The following is a 22,626-nucleotide window of genomic DNA, read 5'->3' on the forward strand; positions in this document are numbered from 1 at the left end:
TTTATATGAGACACAGAGTTACAGAGAGAGGGAAAGACAGAGAGAGAGGTCTTCCATCCACTGATTCACTCCCCAGATGGCCACAACAGCTGGAGCTGCGCCAATCTGAAGCCAGGAGCCAGAAGCGTCTTTGGGTCTCCCACGTGGGTGCAGGGGCCCAAGGACTTGGGCCATCTTCTACTGCCTTCTCAGACCATAGAAGAGAGCTGGATCAGAAGAGGAGCAGCCGGGACTAGAACCATATGGGATGCCTGTGCTTCAGGCCAGGGCTTTAAGCCTCTGCACCATAGCACCGGCCCCTCCACGTACTGTTTTTAAAAAAACAAGATTATTTATTCAAAAGGCAGAGTTATAGGGGGTGGGGAGAAAGACAGAGACAGAGCGAGATTTTCCATCTGGTGGTTCAATCCCCAAATGGCTGCATCAGTCAGAGCTGGACCAATTGAAGCCAGGAACCAGGAGCTTCTACTGGGTCACCACAAGGGTTCAGGGGCCCGAAGACTTGGGCCATCTTCCTCTGTTTCCCAGGCACATTAACAGGGAGCTGGATTGGGAAGTGGAGTAGCCAAGACTGCATCTGGCACCAATATGGGATGCTGGTACGGCAGACGGCGGCTTAACCCGCAATACCGCAGCACCGGCCCTTCCATGTACTTTTGAAATATAAGGCATATTTTAGAGTCTATGAATATAGTAGTTTCTTTATTATCCAGTAGTATTAAAAGGAGCAGGCATTTGGCCTTGCCATTGAAATGTAGCTTGGGACATTTGCATCCTATATCCAAATGCCTGGGTTTGAATCTTGACTCCAGTTGCAATTCCAGGTTCCTGCTAGTGTGCACCCTGGAAGGCAACAGTGATGGCTCAAGTGGTTGAGTCCCTGCTACTCACATGGGAGACCTGGACTGAGCTCCCAGTTCCTACCTTTGGCCTGGGCTAGCCTCAGCGGTTGCAAGCATTTGGAGAATGAACCAGCAGATGGAAACTCTGTCTCTCAAATAAATAATTTCTTTAATAGTGTACACTAAAAAGGAAAAATTTTACTCTAAGTATAAATCCTACTCTCTAAAAATTTGACTTTAAAAAAGTCTAGTAAGGGGGCTGGGGCTCTGGCATAGTGGGTAAAGCCACGCCTGCAGTGCCGGCATCCCATATGGGCACTGGTTCGTGTCCCAGCTGCTCCACTTCTGATCCAGCTCTCTGCTTGTGACCTGGAAAAGCAGCAGAAGATAGCCAAAGTGCTTGGGCCCCTGCATATGCATGGGAGATCCATAAGAAGCTCCTGGCTCCTGGTTTCAGATTGGCCCAACTCCAGCTGTTGCAGCCATTTGGGGAGTGAGCCAGCGGATGGAAGACTCAGCTCTCTGTCTCTCCCCCTCTCTGCCTGTAACTTTGCCGCTCGAATAAATAAATAAGTCTTTTTTTAAAAAATCCAGTAAAACTGGACATGTTCAAATTTGTTATTTCAGCACTGTTTACAAAATATTAGAAAGAGGCCGGCGCCGTGGCTTAACAGGCTAATCCTCCTCCTAGCGGCGCCGGCACACCGGGTTCTAGTCCCGGTCGGGGTGCCGGATTCTGTCCTGGTTGCCCCTCTTCCAGTCCAGCTCTCTGCTGTGGCCCGGGAGTGCAGTGGAGAATGGCCCAAGTGCTTGGGCCCTGCACCCCATGGGAGACCAGGAGAAGCACCTGGCTCCTGGCTTCGGATCAGCGCGGTGTGCAGGCTGCAGCAGCCACTGGAGGGTGAACCAATGGCAAAAAGGAAGACCTTTCTCTCTGTCTCTCACTGTCCACTCTGCCTGTCAAAAAAGACAGAACCCCCAATGTCCACCAAGAGGGGACTAGTTAAATAAACTAAGATACTTGCATATCATGATGTATTATGGTATAACTTTAAAAAGAATTAGATCAATTTGTACCTCTGATATGAAGTCTCTCTGGGACTGAAAGAAAAGCAATATTCCAAAAGAATGAGCACCATTTGCTCTGTGTGTGTGTGCGTGTGTATGTGTGTACTCAGGCACATACATGTGTTGGGGTTGTGGAAGGATGTGTGTGAAACTGCTGGCATTAGGTTCTTTTCATAACAGGGACTGAGTCCAAATGGGCATGGTGAAAGGAAGGCAGTTGTCATTTTTGCATTTTGAATGTTGTCTACCATGCATGTGTTAGAAACAGAAAAGAAGTAAAATAAAATGAATCACTCTACAAAAAAAAAAAAAAAAAAAGAGAGAAAGAGAGAGAGAGGCTTCAGGCAGCTGGAAAGGAGGGGCACTGACCCCTCCCTGCAGTGACCTGTAGCCTGATCCTCTCTGTTTCTCTTCTCCAGGTCCATCATCTGAGCCTGCGCACTCACCCACCAACAACGGGAAGAAGCTCTTCGCTCCCGTCCCGTTCCCCTCGGGCTCCACGGAGGACGTGTCCCCCAGCGGCCCCGCACAGCCACCTCCACTTCCCCAGAAGAAGATAGTGAGCCGGGCGGCCTCTTCGCCCGACGGCTTCTTCTGGACGCAGGGCTCCCCCAAGCCACGGACTGCAAGCCCCAAGCTGAACCTAAGCCACTCGGAGACCAGCGTCTGCGCTCAGGACGAGTCTCCCTTCAGCTGTCCCTTGAGCGCTGGAGGCCGCCACCATCATGTCTTCTCCTCTTCCGAGCCTCTGGAGAAAGCTTTCAAAGGCACTGGGCCCTGGGCGCCAGCACCAGGACTGGCAGGCAGCCAGAGCAACTGCGGGAGCCCGAGCCTGCAAGGCAGAGGGACCCCCTCGGCCTCGTCCTCCCAGCTGAGCGTGTCCAGCCAGGCGTCCGCCGGCAGCAGCCAGCTGCAGCTGCACAGCCTCCTGAGCAGCATCAGCAGCAAGGAGGGCACCTATGCCAAGCTGGGGGGGCTCTACACCCAGTCCCTGGCCCGCCTCGTGGCCAAGTGCGAGGACCTCTTCATGGGCGGCCAGAAGAAAGAGCTGCACTTCAACGAGAACAACTGGTCACTGTTCAAGCTGACTTGTAACAAGCCCTGCTGCGACTCAGGGGATGCCATCTATTACTGCGCCACCTGCTCCGAGGACCCCGGCAGCACCTATGCTGTGAAAGTAGGTACCGCCCCGCCTGCTTCCGCTCGTCAGTGCCGCTGGCTGCTCCCGGCCTGGGCAGGTCCCTTCACCTCTGTAGGCTCCCCGTTAACCACCGTGCTCGCTGAGTTCACCCCGCCTGCCCCGGGAGGTGGACGTGATGGGCGGCAGGAACGTCAGGTGCATGCTGTACTCAGGAGTGAGCCTGTGTGATCCGCTGTGTGATGCCTTTCAGGGCGATAGCGAGTTCCTTCGTTTATTCAGCAGGTTTCTTACCCAGGGCCTACTCTCTGCCAGCCGTTGTGCCCAGATCTGTCTGTTAGGAAAAGAGTTGCAGATTGGTGCCTCCTCACACGGGGGCATCGTAAATGTTAGGAAAAGAGGCCACAGAATAGAGAGGAGGCGGCGTACGAATTTACAGCCAGACCGAATTTATTCAGAGAAAATAAATCCATAGAGGTGGGTGACCAACTGCCTGCATGCCCATGATGGAACACGTGGCAGAAGGCCCCCACCCCCAGGGGCCAGGCCTTTTTATATCTTAGGAGGGCTAGGGATGGGGGTGGGGTAGGGGGCAGCAGGCAGAGGGGAATTCCTGAACTGGACTTCCAGGTGTTCCAGCAACTGGTCTTTCAGGTGGCCATAGGGGGTGGGGTATGAAGGCAATGGGGTGTGAGAGCCAGTTGCGATTCAAGGGCAAGGAATACATTCCAGTGTTATCTCCTTTGGGCAGTGAGCAAGAATGGCTGAGGCTTGTGTCTTTGTTCCATCACTGTCTGTGTAGGTGACCGGAAGGTTCCGGGTACAGCTCGTGTTCTCCTGCCCTAGGGAGGGACATGTTCATGCGTCAGACCACAGGAGGTTAGGCCTGGCCGTCGTCTTGATGGACACAAGTAACACTGACGTTCATTGAGCAGCTGCCAGGCATCTAGCCCCTGGGCCACTTCACCTGTGGACCTGAGGGTGGTTCTGCCAGGTTAGGTAGGCTGGACAGAGGAGGAGTGTGAGGCTCCAAGGGATTAAGGGGTTTGTTGCCCACAGCAAATTAGTTGGTGGCTGAAACAGATTTGAACTTTGGCTTCGGTGTCTCCAAAGTCTGTGCCATGATTATATCACTCCTGAGTGACGATGTTCGGGGCAGTGACCCGCCCAGGGCAGCACACGCCCGATCTTCGTTGCTGGGTCACGGTCATTGCCACCACACCCACTGGTCTCTGAGTGAGCTGCCCATGTGCATGCATTTGGGCCAGTGTGGCTGCCACCATGGACCCAGCCCTCCCTCGTGGCCATCTTCAACAGCCCTCCAAAGATGCAGGCTTTTATGGGGAATGAGGAGGGGTGCGCTCTCTTCTGCCAGCCCCACTCCCCAAAGAGTCTTTTTTTATTATTATTATTTTCCAATTAGAAAGGAGCAAAGAGTGAACTAGCTTCAAATGGCATCGTGGCGTAGTTTGTTTACCTGCAAAATTTGCTTCTAAATAGTATGATTATTAGCCAAAGAAATAGTGGCAAATTTTGTTGGGGGCGTATATTTTAAGAAAGTTGGCTGGGAACCTCTGATTGATGTGCTTAAAGGCCTATAGCAAATTAATACTTTCCTGTGGCGGGGGCGGGAGGGACTAGGAGGGTGGCTACTCAAGGTGCAGTGCATTGGTCAGCAGTCTAGGCCCTATGGCCGAGATGGCAGGTGCGAGATGGGAGAAAATGTGATGTCTTGAATGAGACGCTGCGGTATCGTTTCTTGAACTTCATAGCTTCCTGGCCGTCTAAACCCAGCAGTCCCCTCGGTCAGCTGCACCTCCCTGCCACTCTCCAATTATAATGACAAGACAGCAAAGTCCCAGTGTTGCAACCAATAGCAGAAGTGATTGGGCCCTCCGGTGAGCCTGGGGTTGTCACTGTCAGCCCAGTCCTCATCTGATGAAAGGCCACAGATCCCAGCTCCTCGAAAGCCGCAATGCCGGAGGTGCACTTAGCAAGTTCCTCACTCTCAGAGCCCCACCCCGCGAGGCGGGCCCGCGCCACATGCCTCCACTTCCACCTGAACTGTCCTGTGTTTGAGTTCATGGGCCACTCTTGCCCTGTCTCCTTTGCTGACCCTGGGCACCCAGAGAGTGTCCAGAGACAGCTGACCTCTCTGTTTTGAGGGGCAAAGAGCCTGGGGGAAGACACTTACTCCCTCATGCCCTTGGATAGACAGTGAGTGGACTCCACTGCAAAAACTAAGGGGGCGGCCACCCAGTGGGAGAGACCTGGGGCCACCCAGTGGGAGAGACCTGGCCCTGCGCTGAGTCCAAGCCTCAGAACAATCTGATAGGATTGCCCTATTCTCTAAAACACTAAGCAGAAGAAGCTCAGCTTCCCCAGAAGGTATTGTATTAAATATACATGTCTATTACTTCTTATTTCATTAGACTCTAAGCTGTAAGGAAACCAGAAGATAAGCTTTGGTCGCCTACAGAGAGCCCCCAGGGGTTTCCTGTTTGTCCTCAAGGACCATCCCTGTACTCTGGGCAGGAGGTCTGTGGCAGTGGCGCCTGTTCAGAGAAGAGCGGTCTCTCGGCGAGATGACGGGAACAGCAATGCCGATTTGCCAGTGTGCCTCGCCTGGTAATCAGGAGGCGGGGCTGAGGACGCCGAACATCCTTTGGCAGGTGCAGCTGCTCCCCTGCGTGAGTGCTGCAGTCTAGACGGAACACAGTCATCTGGGAGTCCGCAGGAGGGGGAGCGGCTCTGCCTCCCCACCACTGCCTGTCTGTCTCCACGCTCCTTGCATCTGTGCATGTTAAGCAGGCATTCGGCACTACAGTCAGCCAGGCCTGGGCCGTGGAGCCCCAGTTAACAATAGCTGGCTCCCATCTGCACCTGCTGGCTGCTGATGCCGGCACCTCAGAGCCTGGGCTCAGTGACCTGCAAAAGAGAGGAGATAAAGCTGGCTCTCGGAGCCTAACTCCTTGAATAGGTGGCAGAAAAAAAATCATTAGCTGTGTGTGCATTCGAAAGCTGTTCCATGTCCCAGCCAGCCAGAACTCCATTTCTGTAATTAGGGACCTCTGTGAAGCCCCTGGGCCTTTTTTATTTAACAGATGTGACCGAGCCCAGATTTTCACCCATGAAGGAGGCCCTCCCTAGCCCCAACCTTTAAAATGAGACTTGGCATAGCAAGAAGCTCGAAATCTGAGCTGAATCTAAAGCCTATAGGAAGTTCTAGGGCCAGCACCTGAGTGCAGGACTCCCTGACAATGCAACAGGGCCAAGGAGGGGTGAGGCTAGAGAAGAGGCCCCCTCCCCCTTTCTACCTCCCCAGCCCCCACCCAGGGCTGTGGAAGGATTCTGGGATCCCCCCACCCAGGCTCCAGGGCTGGTTAACATGCAGGCCGTGCAGGCAGCAGGGGAGGAAGCTGTGGGTCCTGCCAGAGCCCCCTTCCTCACCCCACCCCACCCCCACACTGATTCTGCAATGCTTCCAGCCAGGTTGCCATTTACTCTGCTCCCTCATTTACATCTGTGTGCAAACTGTGCTGGGCTCCACTGGAGCCCTGGGCCTGGAGTGTTTGCAGGGCCCTGGCCTTTGACGCCCCTACAGCTGCACTCTGTGGGCTGTGTTGTACCTGGGAGCAGGGGCTGCACTGCTCAGCACCCCCAGATGGCTACAGCTGAAATGGCAAGAGCGGTCACCATAGCAACCTGTCCCACTGCCTGCACACCGCAGGCCAGGCCTAAGGCTGACAGCCATACCTGCATCTTTGCATGGAATCCTCACACTGGTCTTAGGGCAGGGGACTGTCACTGCCCTCTGTACAGAGGAGAAAGCAGGCTCTGAGATAAATACCATTGACCCTCATTATCCCTGGGGGCCGTGTTTGAAGATGTATTTTTAGCCCCCAGTCGGCACTCAGAGTGCTCCCCAGTCATTTGTGGATCTTCACAGGACAGGGGAAAATAGGGGGTCCCCTGATCAGCTGCAGGGGTCCCGGCACAGCCCTGCCATCTTGCTGCAGCACCCTCCTCGCTGCTAGCGAGTGGCCTTTGGCAGTCTATGTGGAGTCTCCTCTCTCACATTTTTATGCTCTTTGTGAGCACACTGCTTAAACGGCCCCCAGGCATAGCACTGAAGTGCTGAAGTGCGTGTGGGGTTAGCTACCAGCAGGCATGAGTGGTCATGCTGTTGGCGCCGAGTTCGGTGTCCATGAACTGTATATTCAGTCGGCTGTCTCTGAGATACGCTTCTGTTGTGAGTGGTTGGTGAGAATTGTGAGCCTCACCCTGAGCTAGGTTCAGTACTCACTACTGGGTCATTTGCAGCTACTCAGCAGAACACAGCTACTGCCAATAACGAGAATCTTCCTACAGCTCACCATAACCCGAGTCCATGTTTCCAACCCAGGTCTTTTTCATTCCAAAGCCCAGGGTTTTGACCCCCGGAACACTTCCCAGTCGTACTAATCTAATTTAGCCCCTGGAACCCTCAGTTTCCCACTCTGTAATAGCCTCCAGCTCTTTGCATCTAGTGAGATTGAGTGAGACCCTGCATGGAAAGTGGGAAGGGGCCCAGCACGCGGCGCAAAGTGTCTGCTGTGGGTGAGGTCACAGTGATGTTCTTCCCATGCACCCGCAGGGGGTGCCCAGCTGTTTGTTGTCAAGACTGTTGTCATTTTGTTTTTATTATTTGAGACACAGAGAAAGAGAGAGCTTCCATCCATTGGTTCATTCTCTGCCCATAGCAGCCAGGGCTATGCCAGGCCAAAGCCAGAAGCTGGGAACTCAATTCAGACCTCCCTGTGGGTGGCGGGGACCCAAGCACCTGCTGCCTCTCAGGGTGCACGTGAGCGGGGAGCTGGAATTGGAAGCAGCACTGGGATGTGAATTCAGGCACTTCGATATGAGATGTGGGTGTCTCACGTAGCAACTTCACTGTTGAGCCCAACGTGTGCGTCCCAACACGTAGGACTCATTTCCAAGACCTGCTCCCCCCGCCAAGTGTTCTTGAGTTCCTGGTGTCCCAGAGGCTGCCATTTAAAAACAGAGAACAGTGGGTGGACTCGAATGAGAAACAGCCTAAAACAATGCCCTTTGCACGTGTATTTCACCATCATTTCTGCTCCTGCCATGGGAAGCAGAGTCTAGGGTAAAATACATTCCCCTTTCATTTCCATTCTGCTTCCATAATAGAGAGATCACTGAATTAATGTGTTCCCCACCCCCTCCCTCTAATTAGCTTTAAAGAAGCTCCCTCCAGAGGGAGGCCGACTGATCTCTTTTGTGCCAGGTTTCATGCTGAGAAAGCTCGTAGAGCTGCAATATCAATAAATCTCTCAGAAAAGGTGCTTGCAGTAGGATTTCGTAAACACTGCTGGAATCTTTCCAAAGCAGGAACCCAGGGGGGAAAAGGGGCCATTTGGGAATCGTTTGCAAGACGGTTTATAGGTGGGTATGAGATGCCTTTCCTCCCCAGATTGCACACTGACCCTTGCGTCTCTGTAAAGCATAGGCCAGGTTGCAGGAGATGATCAACCACCTTCCATCTCATTCAGTGGGATCACAGGGAAACCAAGGCCTGAAACAGGGCCACCAGGGCTGGCTCAGAACTCCACAGCTGAGTGGCGCCAGAAGGTAATTGCTAGAGTTCCTCAGGTGGGTGCCCCACCCCTACAAGAGGACAGGGAAGTGGGCCAGGAGACGCAGGCACCCTTCCCACAGAAGAGCTGGAGACCACACGTCTTGTGTGTTCCCACCTGCAGTTCAGAGAGTGCCTTAGGGCTCCCCACTCCCTGGACAGCTCTGTTTGCCTTGGGCTGCTGTGACTCACCCTGGGAGGCAAAAATGTGCGGCTTCTACATGGCAGTTCCACCAGAGGCAGCCCTGCAGGGGCTGTGCATGTCCCTGGGTCTGGAAACCAGGGTAGCCCAAGAGAACGTGGCCAAGTCCCAAAGGTTTCAGGCTTCCGTTGAGATTCCCCAAGATGGGAATAGCCCAGTGGTCAGACATCTCTGTGGTCAGGCAGCTGCCTTTTCAGGTGAGCAAGACAGAGAGTGAGGCCAGTCCCTGGATCGACTCCATCTGGCTTCGTGAGAAGCCATGGAGTCCGATCTGTGGCTAGAGGCATGTCTTCCCCACTGCCGCAGTGCCATGCTGCCTGTTGCTCTGCAGGGACCCCTTTCTCAGTGGGTCATTTTATGTTTAACTTTGAAGAAGTGGCCTGCCTGGGCTCCGAAGCGGCTGCTGTGTTTCACATCCCCAGGTGCCTGGTGTGCGGGTGGCCGTTTCCCCCTCCCCTCGTAGACACTTGCTGTTGCCTTCTGTTAGAGCCATCCCACTGGGTGTGAGCTGGTGTTTCTCATGGTACGATTTGCATCCCCCTAGTGACTGCTGATGCTGAGCGTCTTTTCATGTGCTTAGGGCTGCTTGCACTTTGGTGAGTTGCCTGTTCATACCTGTGCCCATTTTTTAATTGGGTTATTGTCCTATCATTGAGCAGGAAGAGGAATTTTTTTTTTTTTTTTTTTGCAAATTCTGGATTCAAGTCCTTTATCAGATATGTTTGGCAAATATTTTCTCCCCATCTATTGCTTGTCTTTCCATTTTGTTAATGGTGTCTTTTTAAAGGATTTGTTTATGTATTTGAAACACAGAGTGTGTGTGTGTGTGAGAGAGAGAGAGAGAGAGAGAAATGTTCCAATCCACTGCTTCACTCCTCAAATGCCCACAACAGCTAGGGCTGGGTCAGGCCCAAGCTAGGAGCCAGGAACTCCATCTGGGTCCTGGGTGGCAGGGACCCAAGTCTTGGAGCCATCACTGGCCGCCTCCCAGGAGCATATGCAGGGGGCTGGATTCCAAGCAGAGGTGGGGATTCCAGACAGTGACAGCCTGCTGCACCACAGTGCCTGCCCGCATTGGTGTCATTTGGAGCAAGAAAAAAAAAAAGGTTTTGATTGTGAGGTCAAGTTTATGAATTCTTTTTCCTTTGTGGACTGTGTTTTCAGTGTGCTATCTAGGAAAGCTTTCCCCAACCCAACTTCTCAAAGATTCTTTCCCGTGTTTTATTCTAAAATGTGGATGTTTTAGCTCTTACCCTAAGTCTGTGTGATGCAGTGCTAGTTAATTTCACGCATGGTGTCAGGTAAGGAGTGAGTTCACCTTTGCAGCACGGATACCTCACTGTCCCCTCACTATTGAACAGAACCCTGGCTCCCCGGCTGACCTCACTTCTGCCTCTCCCCACAGATCTGCAAGACCCCTGAGCCCAAAGCAGCCTCCTACTGCAGCCCCTCTGTGCCCGTCCACTTCAACATCCAGCAGGACTGCGGCCACTTTGTGGCCTCGGTGCCGTCCAGCATGCTGGCCCCTCCCGACGCACCCAAGGACCCTCAGCCGGCCCTGCCCGCGCAGCCCCCAGCCCAGGAGCAGGACTGCGTGGTGGTCATCACCCGCGAGGTGCCGCACCAGACCGCCTCTGACTTCGTGCGGGACTCAGCCGCCAGCCACCGGGCAGAGCCCGAGGCGTACGAGCGGCGCGTGTGCTTCCTGCTTCTGCAGCTGTGCAATGGGCTGGAGCATCTAAAGGAGCACGGGGTCATCCACCGCGACCTGTGCCTGGAGAACCTGCTGCTGGTGCGCTGTGCGCCGCAGGCCGCCCCCGGCCCCGCCGCCCCACCCACCGCCGCAGCGCCGGGCCAGGCCGCGCCTCCCCGCGCTGGCGCCGCCGCGGCCCCCGCAGCGGGAGCCACCCCGAGCCCGCCGCCGGACGCCCCCGCCTGCCAGGGCGTGCCCGGGGACAAGCAGTTGCCCCGACTGATCATCAGCAACTTCCTAAAGGCCAAGCAGAAGCCGGGCGGCTCCACGAACCTGCAGCAGAAGAAGAGCCAGGCCCGGCTGGCCCCCGAGATCGTGTCGGCCTCCCAGTACCGCAAGTTCGACGAGTTCCAGACGGGCATCCTCATCTACGAGCTGCTGCACCAGCCCAACCCGTTCGAGGTGCGCGCGCAGCTGCGGGAGCAGGACTACCGGCAGGAGGACCTCCCGCCGCTGCCGGCCCTGTCGCTCTACTCGCCCGGGCTGCAGCAGCTGGCGCACCTGCTGCTCGAGGCCGACCCCATCAAGCGCATCCGCATCGGCGAGGCCAAGCGCGTGCTGCAGTGCCTGCTGTGGGGGCCCCGGCGCGAGCTGGTGGAGCAGCCGGGCCCCTCGGAGGAGGCGCTGTGCAGCACGCTGCACAACTGGATCGACATGAAGCGGGCCCTGATGATGATGAAGTTTGCCGAGAAGGCCGTGGACCGCAGGCGGGGCGTGGAGCTGGAGGACTGGCTCTGCTGCCAGTACCTGGCCTCGGCCGAGCCCCGAGCCGTCTTGCAGTCGCTGAAGCTCCTGCAGCTGCTGTGAGCCCGGCGCCCTCGTCCTGCACTTTGGCTGCTCCTGCTCGCGCGCCTGCCCCGCCCCCGCTGCCCTTGCCTTGTCTTGCAAACATCTGTGTCTCCCTGGGAAATGGTACAAACGGCTGTGATGCTCGGATGTAATATATATATATAAAATATATAAATACGGATGACAAAGGGTGTCCTTGCCTTGACCTTGGCCGTGGCCTCCTCTCCTCACCAAGCTGTCCCCGGTTTTTTCCTGTAATCACATGCGTTTCTCGCACAGTGCAAGGTCTGCCAACAGAATAAAGCCTGGACATTGGCCTCACTACCCCAAGACGAGAACCCTTCACCCTCCTGTCAAACTGTTATTTAATGCCCCTCCTCCCCACAAAAAAAAAATCCATTAAAAATGTTTGCTTGGGTCCTTTATCCCCAAGCACATTAATGTCTTTGGTGGTGAAACGGATTGGAAGCCTCCATGGCAACAGCAGAGCCGGGTGTGGCTTGAAGCATCCTTGGTCTCACACTTGAGCTAGCACAGCACTCAGCTAGGAACTGGGCATGTCAAGAACTGGTCCATCCTCCCTGCTCCTCCCCCCACCTGGCAGTGTCCCAGAAAGAAGCCACACTCAGCCAGCTAGTGTGAGCCCCGTGGATCGGAATTCACCCCCACAGCTCCAGACCCATTTCCAGTTTGCTAGAGCAGGTCACCGTTGGTATCGGTCAGCGGCCTGCGTGAGAACAGAATCCACCCCAGAGGGTTCAAATGAAGAGCTCTTAACTGGGGGTGCTTACAGAGGTGCGTGCAGGGCTAAGAGAACAAAAGACTGTGAGGGAGGCAAAAGCCAGGGCCAGAAGGGCGGAACAGGGATGGCCTGTCTCCGGGAGTTCCTTGCACTGAGGTCCCTGCAGCCAGAGCAAGAAGAGAGCGGGGAGAGTTACCCGTCCGCTTCCCTGGCCCCCACTTGTCCTCTGTCTGCAGACAGCAAGGAGCCTGGGTGATGCAGTCCACAGGGTCAGGCTCCTGGGGCAGGGCGAAGGTGGAGAATGGATGGAGCGCCCGTGCGAGTGGCCCACTGTTCCTGCTGACCCTCTGGACACCCGTGCGAGTCCAGGAGGCAGGAATTCCAACTCACAAACCCAGCGTCTCCTCTCTGCCGCCCCGAATTCCTTCAGCTCTCCTGTCCTGAAAGCGCATTTAACACATTGGCACCGTGTGTTGTAGTCAGTAGTTGGTCCTGTGCCTGTAAAAGTGCGCAGAGTGTTAGGGGGCGCCGGATCCTTCCCGCCTCAAAACTAGATACATTCATAAAGTCAGAAATTACTCATTTGAAGGGAAACAGCCCCAAACCTTTATGTTTCCACCTAGAAGATCAGCTTGTAACTACTGAGCTGATAAATTCCCACAACGTGGTTAACGTCTCTGGACGACACCCCAGACTCATTGGAGGCATTGCCATAGAAGCCCCAAGCCTGGGTCCGCCCACCTGACATGCAGAAAGCCAATCTGGTGGTGGAAGAAAGTAGGTGTTTATTGCAAAGCTCGGAGCAAGGAGCCAGGCAGCTATTGCTTAATTCCCGGCTCCTGGAGGAGCTAGGGTAAAGGTTCTCACGGATTGAAACTGGGGCTGAGAGAGGCATACTTAGTTCACACCCAGGTTCCTGGTTGGTCAGTGGTGCCTGGAACCTTCCTTTGATTGGCCCGTGGTGTCGTGCTTTTTGGGGAATGTATGATGGTCAAGTGGGCTCCAGTTGGTCTGGCGGCTACAGGTAAGTGGGCATTACCTTCTGCCCCAGATCTGGAATTCCCCTAAATAGACCCCCTCCGGACAGTACTGGCCAGCTGGGTTTTACCTATTGGAGAAGCAAATGACTTCTTGAGTCCCCGTGGTTAGAACCGTGTTGGGCCAGCTGTATCCCTTAGTTACTGAATTCAATTACTGAATTCCTTTTGATAAGACAGGCAAGGACACCTCGGCGTAAGGGAGATAGACAAGAAGCTGTCTCATTCTTAACTCTGGATAATTTCAAATGAACACAGGTCTCAGTGGGTGTCCTGGAATCTGGGACTGTGGTTAGTAACCAAGGTGGGGAAGTCTCCCAGGTGCCCCCTTACATAGTAATGTCACTCCTTTCGCAGGGCCATCTTCAGCCCTGACTGCATATAAACACGTCCCCTTTTCCATGCGTTAGCTGCAGAGACTGCACCCGGGGACACACTTGTAATTTGAATTGTTGAACATCGAAGAAAGGCCTGGTTCAAGCCAGCTCGCAGGTGTGTTTGTGCAAGAGAGAGAACAGTTGAACACAGAGCATAGCTCTCTGTAAGGCCTGTCTGTTTCGAGAGCATTATTTGATCATTGCTAGCTCCTAGGAATTTTCCAGGCAAACCTTCTCCACCCTCCATTTGCTGCCTTTTGCTTTCTTGTTCTTTCTCACTTCAAGTAAGTAAACAATGGAGAGGGAGGAGACAGACATTCTGCCAAGGCAGTGCAGTGCCGTTTGGAAACTCACGTCTCAAGAGCACATTTCTAGTCCCTGAATTAATTGTACCTTGCTAATATGCCACCCACTTCAGAAAAAAATAAAGTTGTAAAAGAGATTTTAAGAACCAAAATGATCCAAAAAGTATAGGGAAAGAAGAAACTGTGGTTAGTGACTCCTGGTTGAGAAATAAGAGCAATGAGACCTAAAACTTATTTCTGAGCTCCCCACCCACCTAGAAAAGAACAGAACTGGTGACAGAATTCTTTACTGTGTCATTTAGGAAAAAGTTCATCAAGAGGAACAAACGGCCAGCGCCATGGCTCAATAGGCTAATCCTCTGCCTGCGGCGCCGGCACTCTGGGTTCTAGTCCCGGTCGGGGCGCCAGATTCTGTCCCTGTTGCCCCTCTTCCAGTCCAGCTCTCTGCTGTGGCCCAGGAGTGCAGTGGAGGATGGCCCAAGCCCCTGGGCTCTGCACCCGCATGGGAGACCAGGAGAAGTACCTGGCTCCTGGCTTTGGATCAGCGCGGTGCGCTGGCCGCAACAGCCGTTGGGGGGTGAACCAACGGAAAAAAAAAAAGGAATAACTTTTTCTCTCTCTCTCTCTCTCACTGTCCACTCTGCCTGTCAAAAAATAAAAATAAAAATAAAAAAAGAGAAACAAACTTTTGCCAGTGCATGACTGTGAAGGAAATTTGTCAAGGATTCTTTGTGTGAAAGCATTGAATAATGCCCAAATAGTAGCTCAAATAAAAAATTCTAAAAAAGCATTTTTCTAAAAGAGGTCAACTTCTGAGGTGAAACCCAGGTGCATAGGGGTCACACCTGGCTTCATCCATGCCACCCATTCATCTCCATAGATTGGCCTCCTTTATGATTGACAGGTCATGTGGCTGCAAACACGAAGACACTACAAAACGGTCATGGAAATGGAGTTAAAATGTAAGTTGATTTTGGTGCAAAAGGTTTTTTTGCAATCCATGTGTAATTTTTCATAATATATTTCCCCAGAATTTTTTAAAGACCTCTCATTGGGTTTGACAAATAGCTTCGGTCACACCAAATTCAGGGGTCCGGTGTAACTGGGCTTTTGCTACTGCAGTATACACCTCGAGTGCGTGGCTTTCCCTCCCAGAAAGCTCCAGCATTGAAGAAGTCCAGGGACAATAATTAGGTCTGCAGGATGGAGCTCAGAGACTTGTGGGTGAGTCCAGCGACTCTTCTGCTGTTCCCACTCCGTCTGGCCCTCTTCTTGGCTTGCAACCCAACTACTGATATTTAAATCTCCGTTCTTCCTCTGGCTCACAGGCGTGTTTCCCCGGATCCTCTCCACGTATGTAATTTGTTTGTTAATGGGCCTTTCCCATTTTCGTGCCAAATATGGAATCTTTTGTGTTCTCAGTTCTTTCCTGTAGGCGTTATGAAGGCTCACATATAAATTGTCATATTGTGGCCAGAAGCAAGATAGGCATTCAGGGATTATTTTTCATAACACATGGCTCAGATCTGAAAAGACCTGGCTCTGGGGAGCTGTCGTTAACTGTTCCATTTAACACTTCCTGGTTTTTCAGGTGCTTGGGGTTGGAGAAAAACTCTTGTGATGTACACATGTATGCAAAACAACCTGACATTTCTGAGGAGGGAAGACCTGTGGTGTTTGAAGGACTTCTCTGTAATGTGCTCTTTAAATGCACGGCCAATCGACAAAGCAGCCTTTCCCACCCATCTAAGAATCTTAGAAGATCTAAGCTTACTAAGTTCTCTAAAAGTTGTAGATTTGCCCTGTAAGATCCCTTGTTATATTTAGCAGGGATGTGAATGGGACTGATTCATCAGAAACCAAAATTAGACCTAGTTGATGTCATGGCTAAAAGTGAACAACTAGAATGAAGTGTTCAGGGCAAATGCCATAGGGTAAGTGTCGTCACAAATCACCCTTTCTCTACTCCAGTGCTAACGAATGCAAAGAAATGGGGCAGCCTTTATGTACCAGACATTCTAGGGCAAGGACTCTCCCCGTGGGTGGTTGGTAGTAAGTCACTTGATGGGTTCTGGGGCCACGGGAAAGGAGTCTTAAGCAACTTAAAAATGGTGTTGTTGAGTTTGGGGAGTTTGGGGTTCTGGCCAGAAGTCCTGTGACCAGTTTGGATCCTTATGAGATCCGAGAGACTCAGTGGTCTCAGGTCTGAGTACTCAGTGGTCTCCAGGACTTGAGTATGTCCAGGGCAACTTTAGGGAGTGTGGGAAGCTGAGGCGGGTCTCCTCGGGACTTCTCAGCAGGCTTACTTGGTACTGGACTGTCCTGCTGAAGATTCGAACGTAGACTTGGGTCGCATATTCTAAATGCTGGATTTGAATCTTTCCAGTTCCCTTACCAGGGGTGGTTATAGCTAGCTCCTCGAAAACACGGTCCTAGATGCTGGATGTGTTTGTCAACAATTCACATACTGTAATGGACTTGAAGGTGATTTTTCAGACTCCTGCCTTTCTATGTCAGGGGTAATCAGGCATGGGGAAAGGTGGAGGAAATTGAATATGGAGGTCCAGGAAGGGAAGAGAAGGCAGGAAATGAGAATGAAAGATTCCGAGACAGCTCAGCTGATGTACCACATGCCTGCACCCATCTCTGATGGATGCCCCACACCCTGAAAAGCCATTCGTGCCTGCAGTCCTTTGCTGGGATTCTCCAGATACATGGATGGATGTCTAATCTCCCTTCCAAGATCTCCAGGGACGAGGAACAGATACCATGTCCCCTTTTCCAGATTGTAGGGTTCGAATTCAGAATTATTTTTTTGAACTATTTATTTATTTATTTATTTGAAAGGCAGAATTTATGCACACACAGGCAAATACTTATGCCAGTTGCAAGTAGGGGCTTAATCCACAGCACCACAACACCAGCCTCACAGATACTATTTTTAGGAGTGTGTTTTGGAAAATTCCAGCGTAGGACTGAGAGAGAGAAAAGGAGCACTTCCATCTGCTGGTTCACTCTCCATATGGCTGCAAGAGCCAGGGCTGGTCCAGGCTGAAGCCAGGAGTCCAGAGCACTCCATCCAGGTCTCCCACACAGGATCTTCAGCTTAGCTTGCTGTGCCACCACACCGGCCCCGTTGATTTTATAGTGGATATAGCATTTTTAAAATGTTCTTTACTTATGCTTTTTGTTTACTGACCACTCCCACCACCGTGATGCTGCAGGCAAGTTTCAGTTTTTCTAAAGGAGTAACAGGAATTGTCTCTTCCTACCATTCAGCTTTGCTGGTTTTACTTATCCTGAGCATGCAAAAATCCAAAGCACTCAAAAAGGCATAGGCTCGCAAAGTGGTGTCCCTCTGCCAAGCCTTCTGCCCTGTTCCAGTTCTTCCTCCCTTCCCCCTACTGCCATCTACCCCCTGCATAACCCAGCTCAGCAGTGTCTGCCTAATTCCTCCTGTATTCAGTTTGCACAGATAAGTGGACACCAGGACAGCCAGCCTTCCCTCTCAGCTGGTTCCACATCCTCAGAGTCAATCGACCATGAACTGAAAATATATTGGGGGAAAACTGTATCAGTACTGAACATGTGGACATCTTCCTCATTATTGCCTATACAGTACAGTATCACAGTTATCTACATAGCACTTACATTGAATTTGTAAATAATCTAGAGATGATTACAAGCATATGGGAGGATATAAATAAGTTATAGGCAAAAATGCTTTTTTTATATTTATTTATCTATTTGAAAGGCAGAGTGACAGAGAGGAAGAGACAGAGAAAGAGATCTTCCATTTGCTGAATCATTCCCAAAATGACCGCAACAGCCAGGGCTGGGTCAGGCCAGAGCCATGGAGACATGGAGCTCCATATATGCCTCCCACATGGGCGGCAGGGGCCCATGTACTTGGGCCATCTTCCACTGCCTTCCCTAGCACATTAGCAGGGAGCTGGATCAGAAGCAGAGCAGCTGGGAGATGAACTGGTGCTCATATGGGATGCTAACTTTGCAACATCAGCTTATCCCACTGTGCCATAATGCCAGTTCTGCAAATACTATTTTATATAAGGATGTTTTTGGATAATTCCAGTACATGAGAACCAGCAGCCCAAGGTGGAAGGAGCTGAGAGACCAAGGAAGTAGGAAGACACACCTAGAATTACACAAAGGCCCAAGACACATGGCTCTCTGCCACCCACATGAAGTGGGAAAAAAGTTTCAAGGACAAGGTGGCTCGCCATACCCAAAATGCACCTGACTTTGTCAACAGACATTAACCTTCTAGGGACCAGATAGGAGCTCTTCTTTCCATGGGGTTTGGGCTGACCCCCGGGATTACCTGGAGAGCAAGGTGCAGCTTCCACCAAACTGGCTACTGCCCTGTCAAACTGAATCCCCGCAAAGGGGACGTGTGCATCTGCCGATTTCGGTATTCGTGGTCGTCCTGGAACCACACACCCAGGAGGAGCGAGAGAAGACGGAACATGTCTTCTTTCTTTCCTGTCCAGAAGTTGGCTTCTTAGAGGTGCAAGAGCACTTTGTTTTCCTGACTTGGCAGGGTGTCAGCAGGAATATTCCTAAACAGAGGAAGCGCCCTGATCTCTCTGGCCTGGAGTCAGAGAATGACAAGGTCCACCCCCAGCACCCAGGCACAAGAGCATCATTTGCACCCCTTGGAGACTATTGACTCACTTCGCTTTCCTTCCTTCCTTGGGCTAGATCTTAGGACAAGCTGGTTTCATTTCCACTGCAAGATGTGGACTCTGAATCCCCAGATGGAAATTCTGGGGCTTACCCAGAAACCACCGCTGGTAGCCTTGGCCACAGTCCCCTGGGGAAAATGTTAAAGTTCATCCACATCCCCTTCCTTACCCCTGGAGAGACTCCGCCAGCCTTCGAGTCTGAAACCCAACCTATCTCTGATAAAGTCTGCGCTGGTCCCTTGCAGCCCACCCCCCCTGGGGAGCGTATCAGAGGAAGGTCTTCCAGACATGACAGTGATGGACACACAGGGCTGTGCTCCTCAGCACCCGGGCTTCCCAGTGGCTCCCGTGCGGTCATTTCTCTCCAAGTCCGCCTGAGCTGCCAGGGAGCCACAGCGCCTCACCCTCTGGACTCATCTGTGGACCGTGGGGCGGGCTCTTGAACAAAGGACGCCCGATGCTGTTGGTCTTGGCTGAATCTGCCACGGGTCATGTGCTGTTCTGAGTACCTGACGGAGCATGGGCAGAATGGAGGAGCTGGCCGGGTGTTAGCCCGTGGCATGGGGCCATGTGGTGACAAGGACTGGGGGCGGGGACCACGTTCCCCGCACAGAGGCACGCAGGGCAGAGGCTGCCGGCTCGGCCGTGCCCACTGCACCCCTGCAGCTGGAGCTGGCAGCCTCCACCCAGCCATGAGTCATGCATTTGCTCACAGCCCTCATCCAGCAGCCGGGCTGTGCCTGCCCCAGCTGCAGGGCCCTGGCTTATCCCGACAGCCCCTTTGTTTCAGCTCTGAAAAGGCAGCAGCCTGGGAATGGAGAAACCCAAGGCCATTGTTAAAGCGGGGATGGCAGCCATTTGTGTTCTTTGGGGAGGAAACCCATTTCTAAATGCCGGCTCACAAGCACGCCTAAGAAAGGGCTTTTCAGCAGGACAGGGCCTCTGCTGGGGGCGGGGATTATCACATTCCTGGGGTGGGCCTGTGAGGTCTGGAATGTCTCCTTTGTGGTCACTCTCAAGTTACCAGGCAGGGAAAGAAAGGCGGGAGGAGAGAGACACTTAATGTTCCCGGGCTGAGGTCCTGGAGAGCTTGCCACAAGCCCAGGCCTGGCTACCACCTGGCTCTGCTGGCTGTCTCTGTGTCTGGAGGTGGACACCACTCAGTTTAGCCAAGAGAAACCGACATTACCTCGGGGTCCTCGGTTTAGTTTTCATTCGTGTATCCTCCGTGGTCTGAGCACCCAGAAGGAATTCCTTAACACCAGGACCTCTCATTCATCGATTCCCTGGGGGGCGTGAGCGAGGCTTTTAGTTTGGTGTCTGAGGAAAATATTGAACAACCAAGAGTGACCTAACTGTCTCTCTGTTGACCTGGTCTTTTGTTCCGGGAGACTGCAAGTCCTGCTAGTAGGAATAGTATTTTACCTTCTGGCAGCACTGCTGTCGCACATGGAGAAATCTGGACAGGTTGATATCCGGAAATGACCCCCTAAAATCTATACGAAAATGTGGCCCCTTAAAGTTCCCCAGAAATCCCATCTGAGATGCCACATATGCTACCGGAATATGGGGTGCCATACGATACCATCATATGCTTATTAATAGATCCCTAACATTAATAAGCCCGAGAGGGTTCTTGCCTAATATTTAGAGAATTAATTCTAAATACTGGCATAAATAAATGAGTCAGCATGGTGCATTTTAAGCCTTTATTTAGTGTGAAAGTTGCATAGGAGAGTGAGAGCTTTATTTGAGAGAGGTAAATCTGGGTGCATCCCAAGCACCCAGGAAGCCTAGGACAGGTGGCCTGAAGGCCAAGGCCCTGGAGGTGCAGGGCTACAGCCAGCCCCCTCCTGGCAAGAGGCCAGGGAAAAGAGGAAGAGGGCGGGACACACCGCTGTCCAGACTTTTAACCCACTTCCATAGGGGAGTGGTTAATTAACCTGATCGGCTGGTGGGCACCCGGCTGTGGCCAGGTAGGGGCAGGGCGAAGGTATCGGGTAGGGCGTGAGGTCACACAGGGGCGGGGCGAAGGCGTGGTCTTCCAGCTCACAAACCTAATCAGTTCTAACCTATGCGCCTACTTCAAGGTGATGCGCATTTTAAGAGGCAATTGAGAGGTAGGAAAGGGAAGTGGTAGGTAAAAGGGGATCCAGGCCTGGAGCTGAGGTTTTTGTTTGACTTTAAATCGGTATTTCTTTTGTTCGTTTGTTTTATCTGAAAGGAAGAGATACAGAAACAAGAGTCAGACAGGAAGAGAACTTCCATCCACTGGTTCACTCCCCAGTGCCTGCAATAGCCAGGGCTGGACCAGGCCAAAGCCAGGAGCCCAGATATTAATCTTGTCTCCCACTCTACTAGGGTGGGTGGAAGATGTGAGAAAGGCTCCTGGGTGGTGTTCACAGTGCCTTGTCTCAGGAGTTTGGAATGTCCCAGGTGCGGGGCTTTCCAGAGCAATAAACATTCTGCTAGCCCTTACACTGCAGAGGAGGAGAGCGTGGCGGATGGTTGGGGGGGGAGGGGTGTCAGGAAGAGAAGAGAGGCAGTTTCGGCTGCCAGTGAGGGGGAGTAGGAAGGAGCCAGACAGGGTGATAGAGGGTCCTGTTCCTGTGGCGGCAGCACCCCTGGGGGAAGAGCAAGAGTGGAACCAAGGTTCAAGAGGAGGCTCCCAGCCTTTCTCCTGCCCACCCGAGGGCTTGGAATGAGGAATGTTGACCTCAGAGGAGGACGAAGGCTGGGATGTAGGGGAATCCCCTACATCCAGAGAGGAGTCACCAGATGGAGGCATCACAGAGAGCGGGATGAGGGAGAACGGTGGGGCGGAGGGCCTACAGGGAGGTTTTGCTTCCTTGGGGAGAGCAGGACACAGAGTTCAGGGGAGGAGGGGGTGGGAGGTTGGCAACTGCCCCTGCTGCAGCCGGCCAGAGGGAGGAGGCGGCGCTGCGGGGGCAGGGGGACTGGAGTGAGTGGAGGGCTTCTCGGGTGGACAGGGAGAAGGGAGAGGAGGGAAGGCGGAGGATGGAAAGGGAGGCTCCACACCTTCTTTTTCCATTTTATTCCACCGGTTTATTTTCTACATCAAACGGAGGCTATCAAGGGCAGAAAGGAAGTGGGAATCTCAAACTTCCCAAGCTGCTAATTTTCATTCTGCACTGTGCGATTTTTCTCCTGAAGTTGGACTCTCAGTGTTAAGACGACACCAGCATGGTCAGACATCTCCCAGCAACGGAACCTCTGAGACAGGGCTCAGGACAGCAGGACTCGGGCTGAAAGGCCGGCTAGGCAGGTGCAAATCAGTGAATCTGGTTAGCAACTTTTTTTTTTTTAAGAGAGGGCGACAGCGTTCATCCACTGGTTCATTCCCCAAATGCCTGCAAGAGCCAGGACTAGACCAGGCTGAAGCCAGGATAGAACTCAGAGTGTCCCAGCTGGATGGCAAGAACCCAGCCGTTCCAGCCATCGCCTCTGCTTCCCAGGATGTGTGCTAGCAGGAAGCTGGAAGCAGGAGAGCAGCCAGGACTGGAACCCGAGTTCTCGGGCACGGAACGCAGGCGTCCTAAGCTGCGAGTTCACTGCCATGCCAAGTGCCGCCCCCGCCAGTGGCTTTAAAGGAAGACTCACAATTCCCCATGTGAGAAGTCCCATTTATGGAGTTATACTCTCCGGGATGCCTTGAACTTGAATCTGCCTTAAAAGACACACTTGAATTTCCTGGCCATTGCTCAAGAGTGCCTTCATTTTTGAGCTGCCTCTCCAAGTTTTGTTTTCATGGTAGGAATTCTGTTTCCCAAGATAAATTCTCTTTCTAGGTTAAAGGACCCATAAGATTCCTGAGCTGATCCCAGCATCCCTGTCAGCTACAGTGGGTGGAGGTCAGCCCTCTGCCAGCTCCTCTCCCATGTGTGGGCTGAAGATTTGTCAAAGTGAGCGAAACCCCAAACAGATGATCCCATCAGACCCAACAGAGGCGTAGCGGAGCTCTGCCAGGAAGAATCTGATTTCAGAAGCTTGTGATGCGCCAAGGCCCTGGCT

At 52.7% G+C, this 22,626-nt stretch overlaps 1 protein-coding gene across 1 annotated transcript in view; it reads left to right on the plus strand.

Moving 5' to 3' along the window:
• PRAG1 (PEAK1 related, kinase-activating pseudokinase 1) overlaps nucleotides 1–11,780 on the plus strand; it is a 53,584-nt gene extending 41,804 nt beyond the window's left edge. Inside the window, exons 5-6 of the mRNA XM_062213522.1 lie at nucleotides 2,330–3,087; nucleotides 10,291–11,780. Of these exons, the coding sequence (XP_062069506.1) occupies nucleotides 2,330–3,087; nucleotides 10,291–11,445 (1,913 nt within the window). The 3' untranslated portion in view covers nucleotides 11,446–11,780. The remainder of the gene's footprint in view (nucleotides 1–2,329; nucleotides 3,088–10,290) is intronic.
• The last annotated feature ends 10,846 nt before the right edge of the window (nucleotides 11,781–22,626 follow it).

This window comes from Lepus europaeus, chromosome 16, assembly GCF_033115175.1.
Source record: "Lepus europaeus isolate LE1 chromosome 16, mLepTim1.pri, whole genome shotgun sequence".
In the NCBI taxonomy this organism is placed as follows: domain Eukaryota; kingdom Metazoa; phylum Chordata; class Mammalia; order Lagomorpha; family Leporidae; genus Lepus; species Lepus europaeus.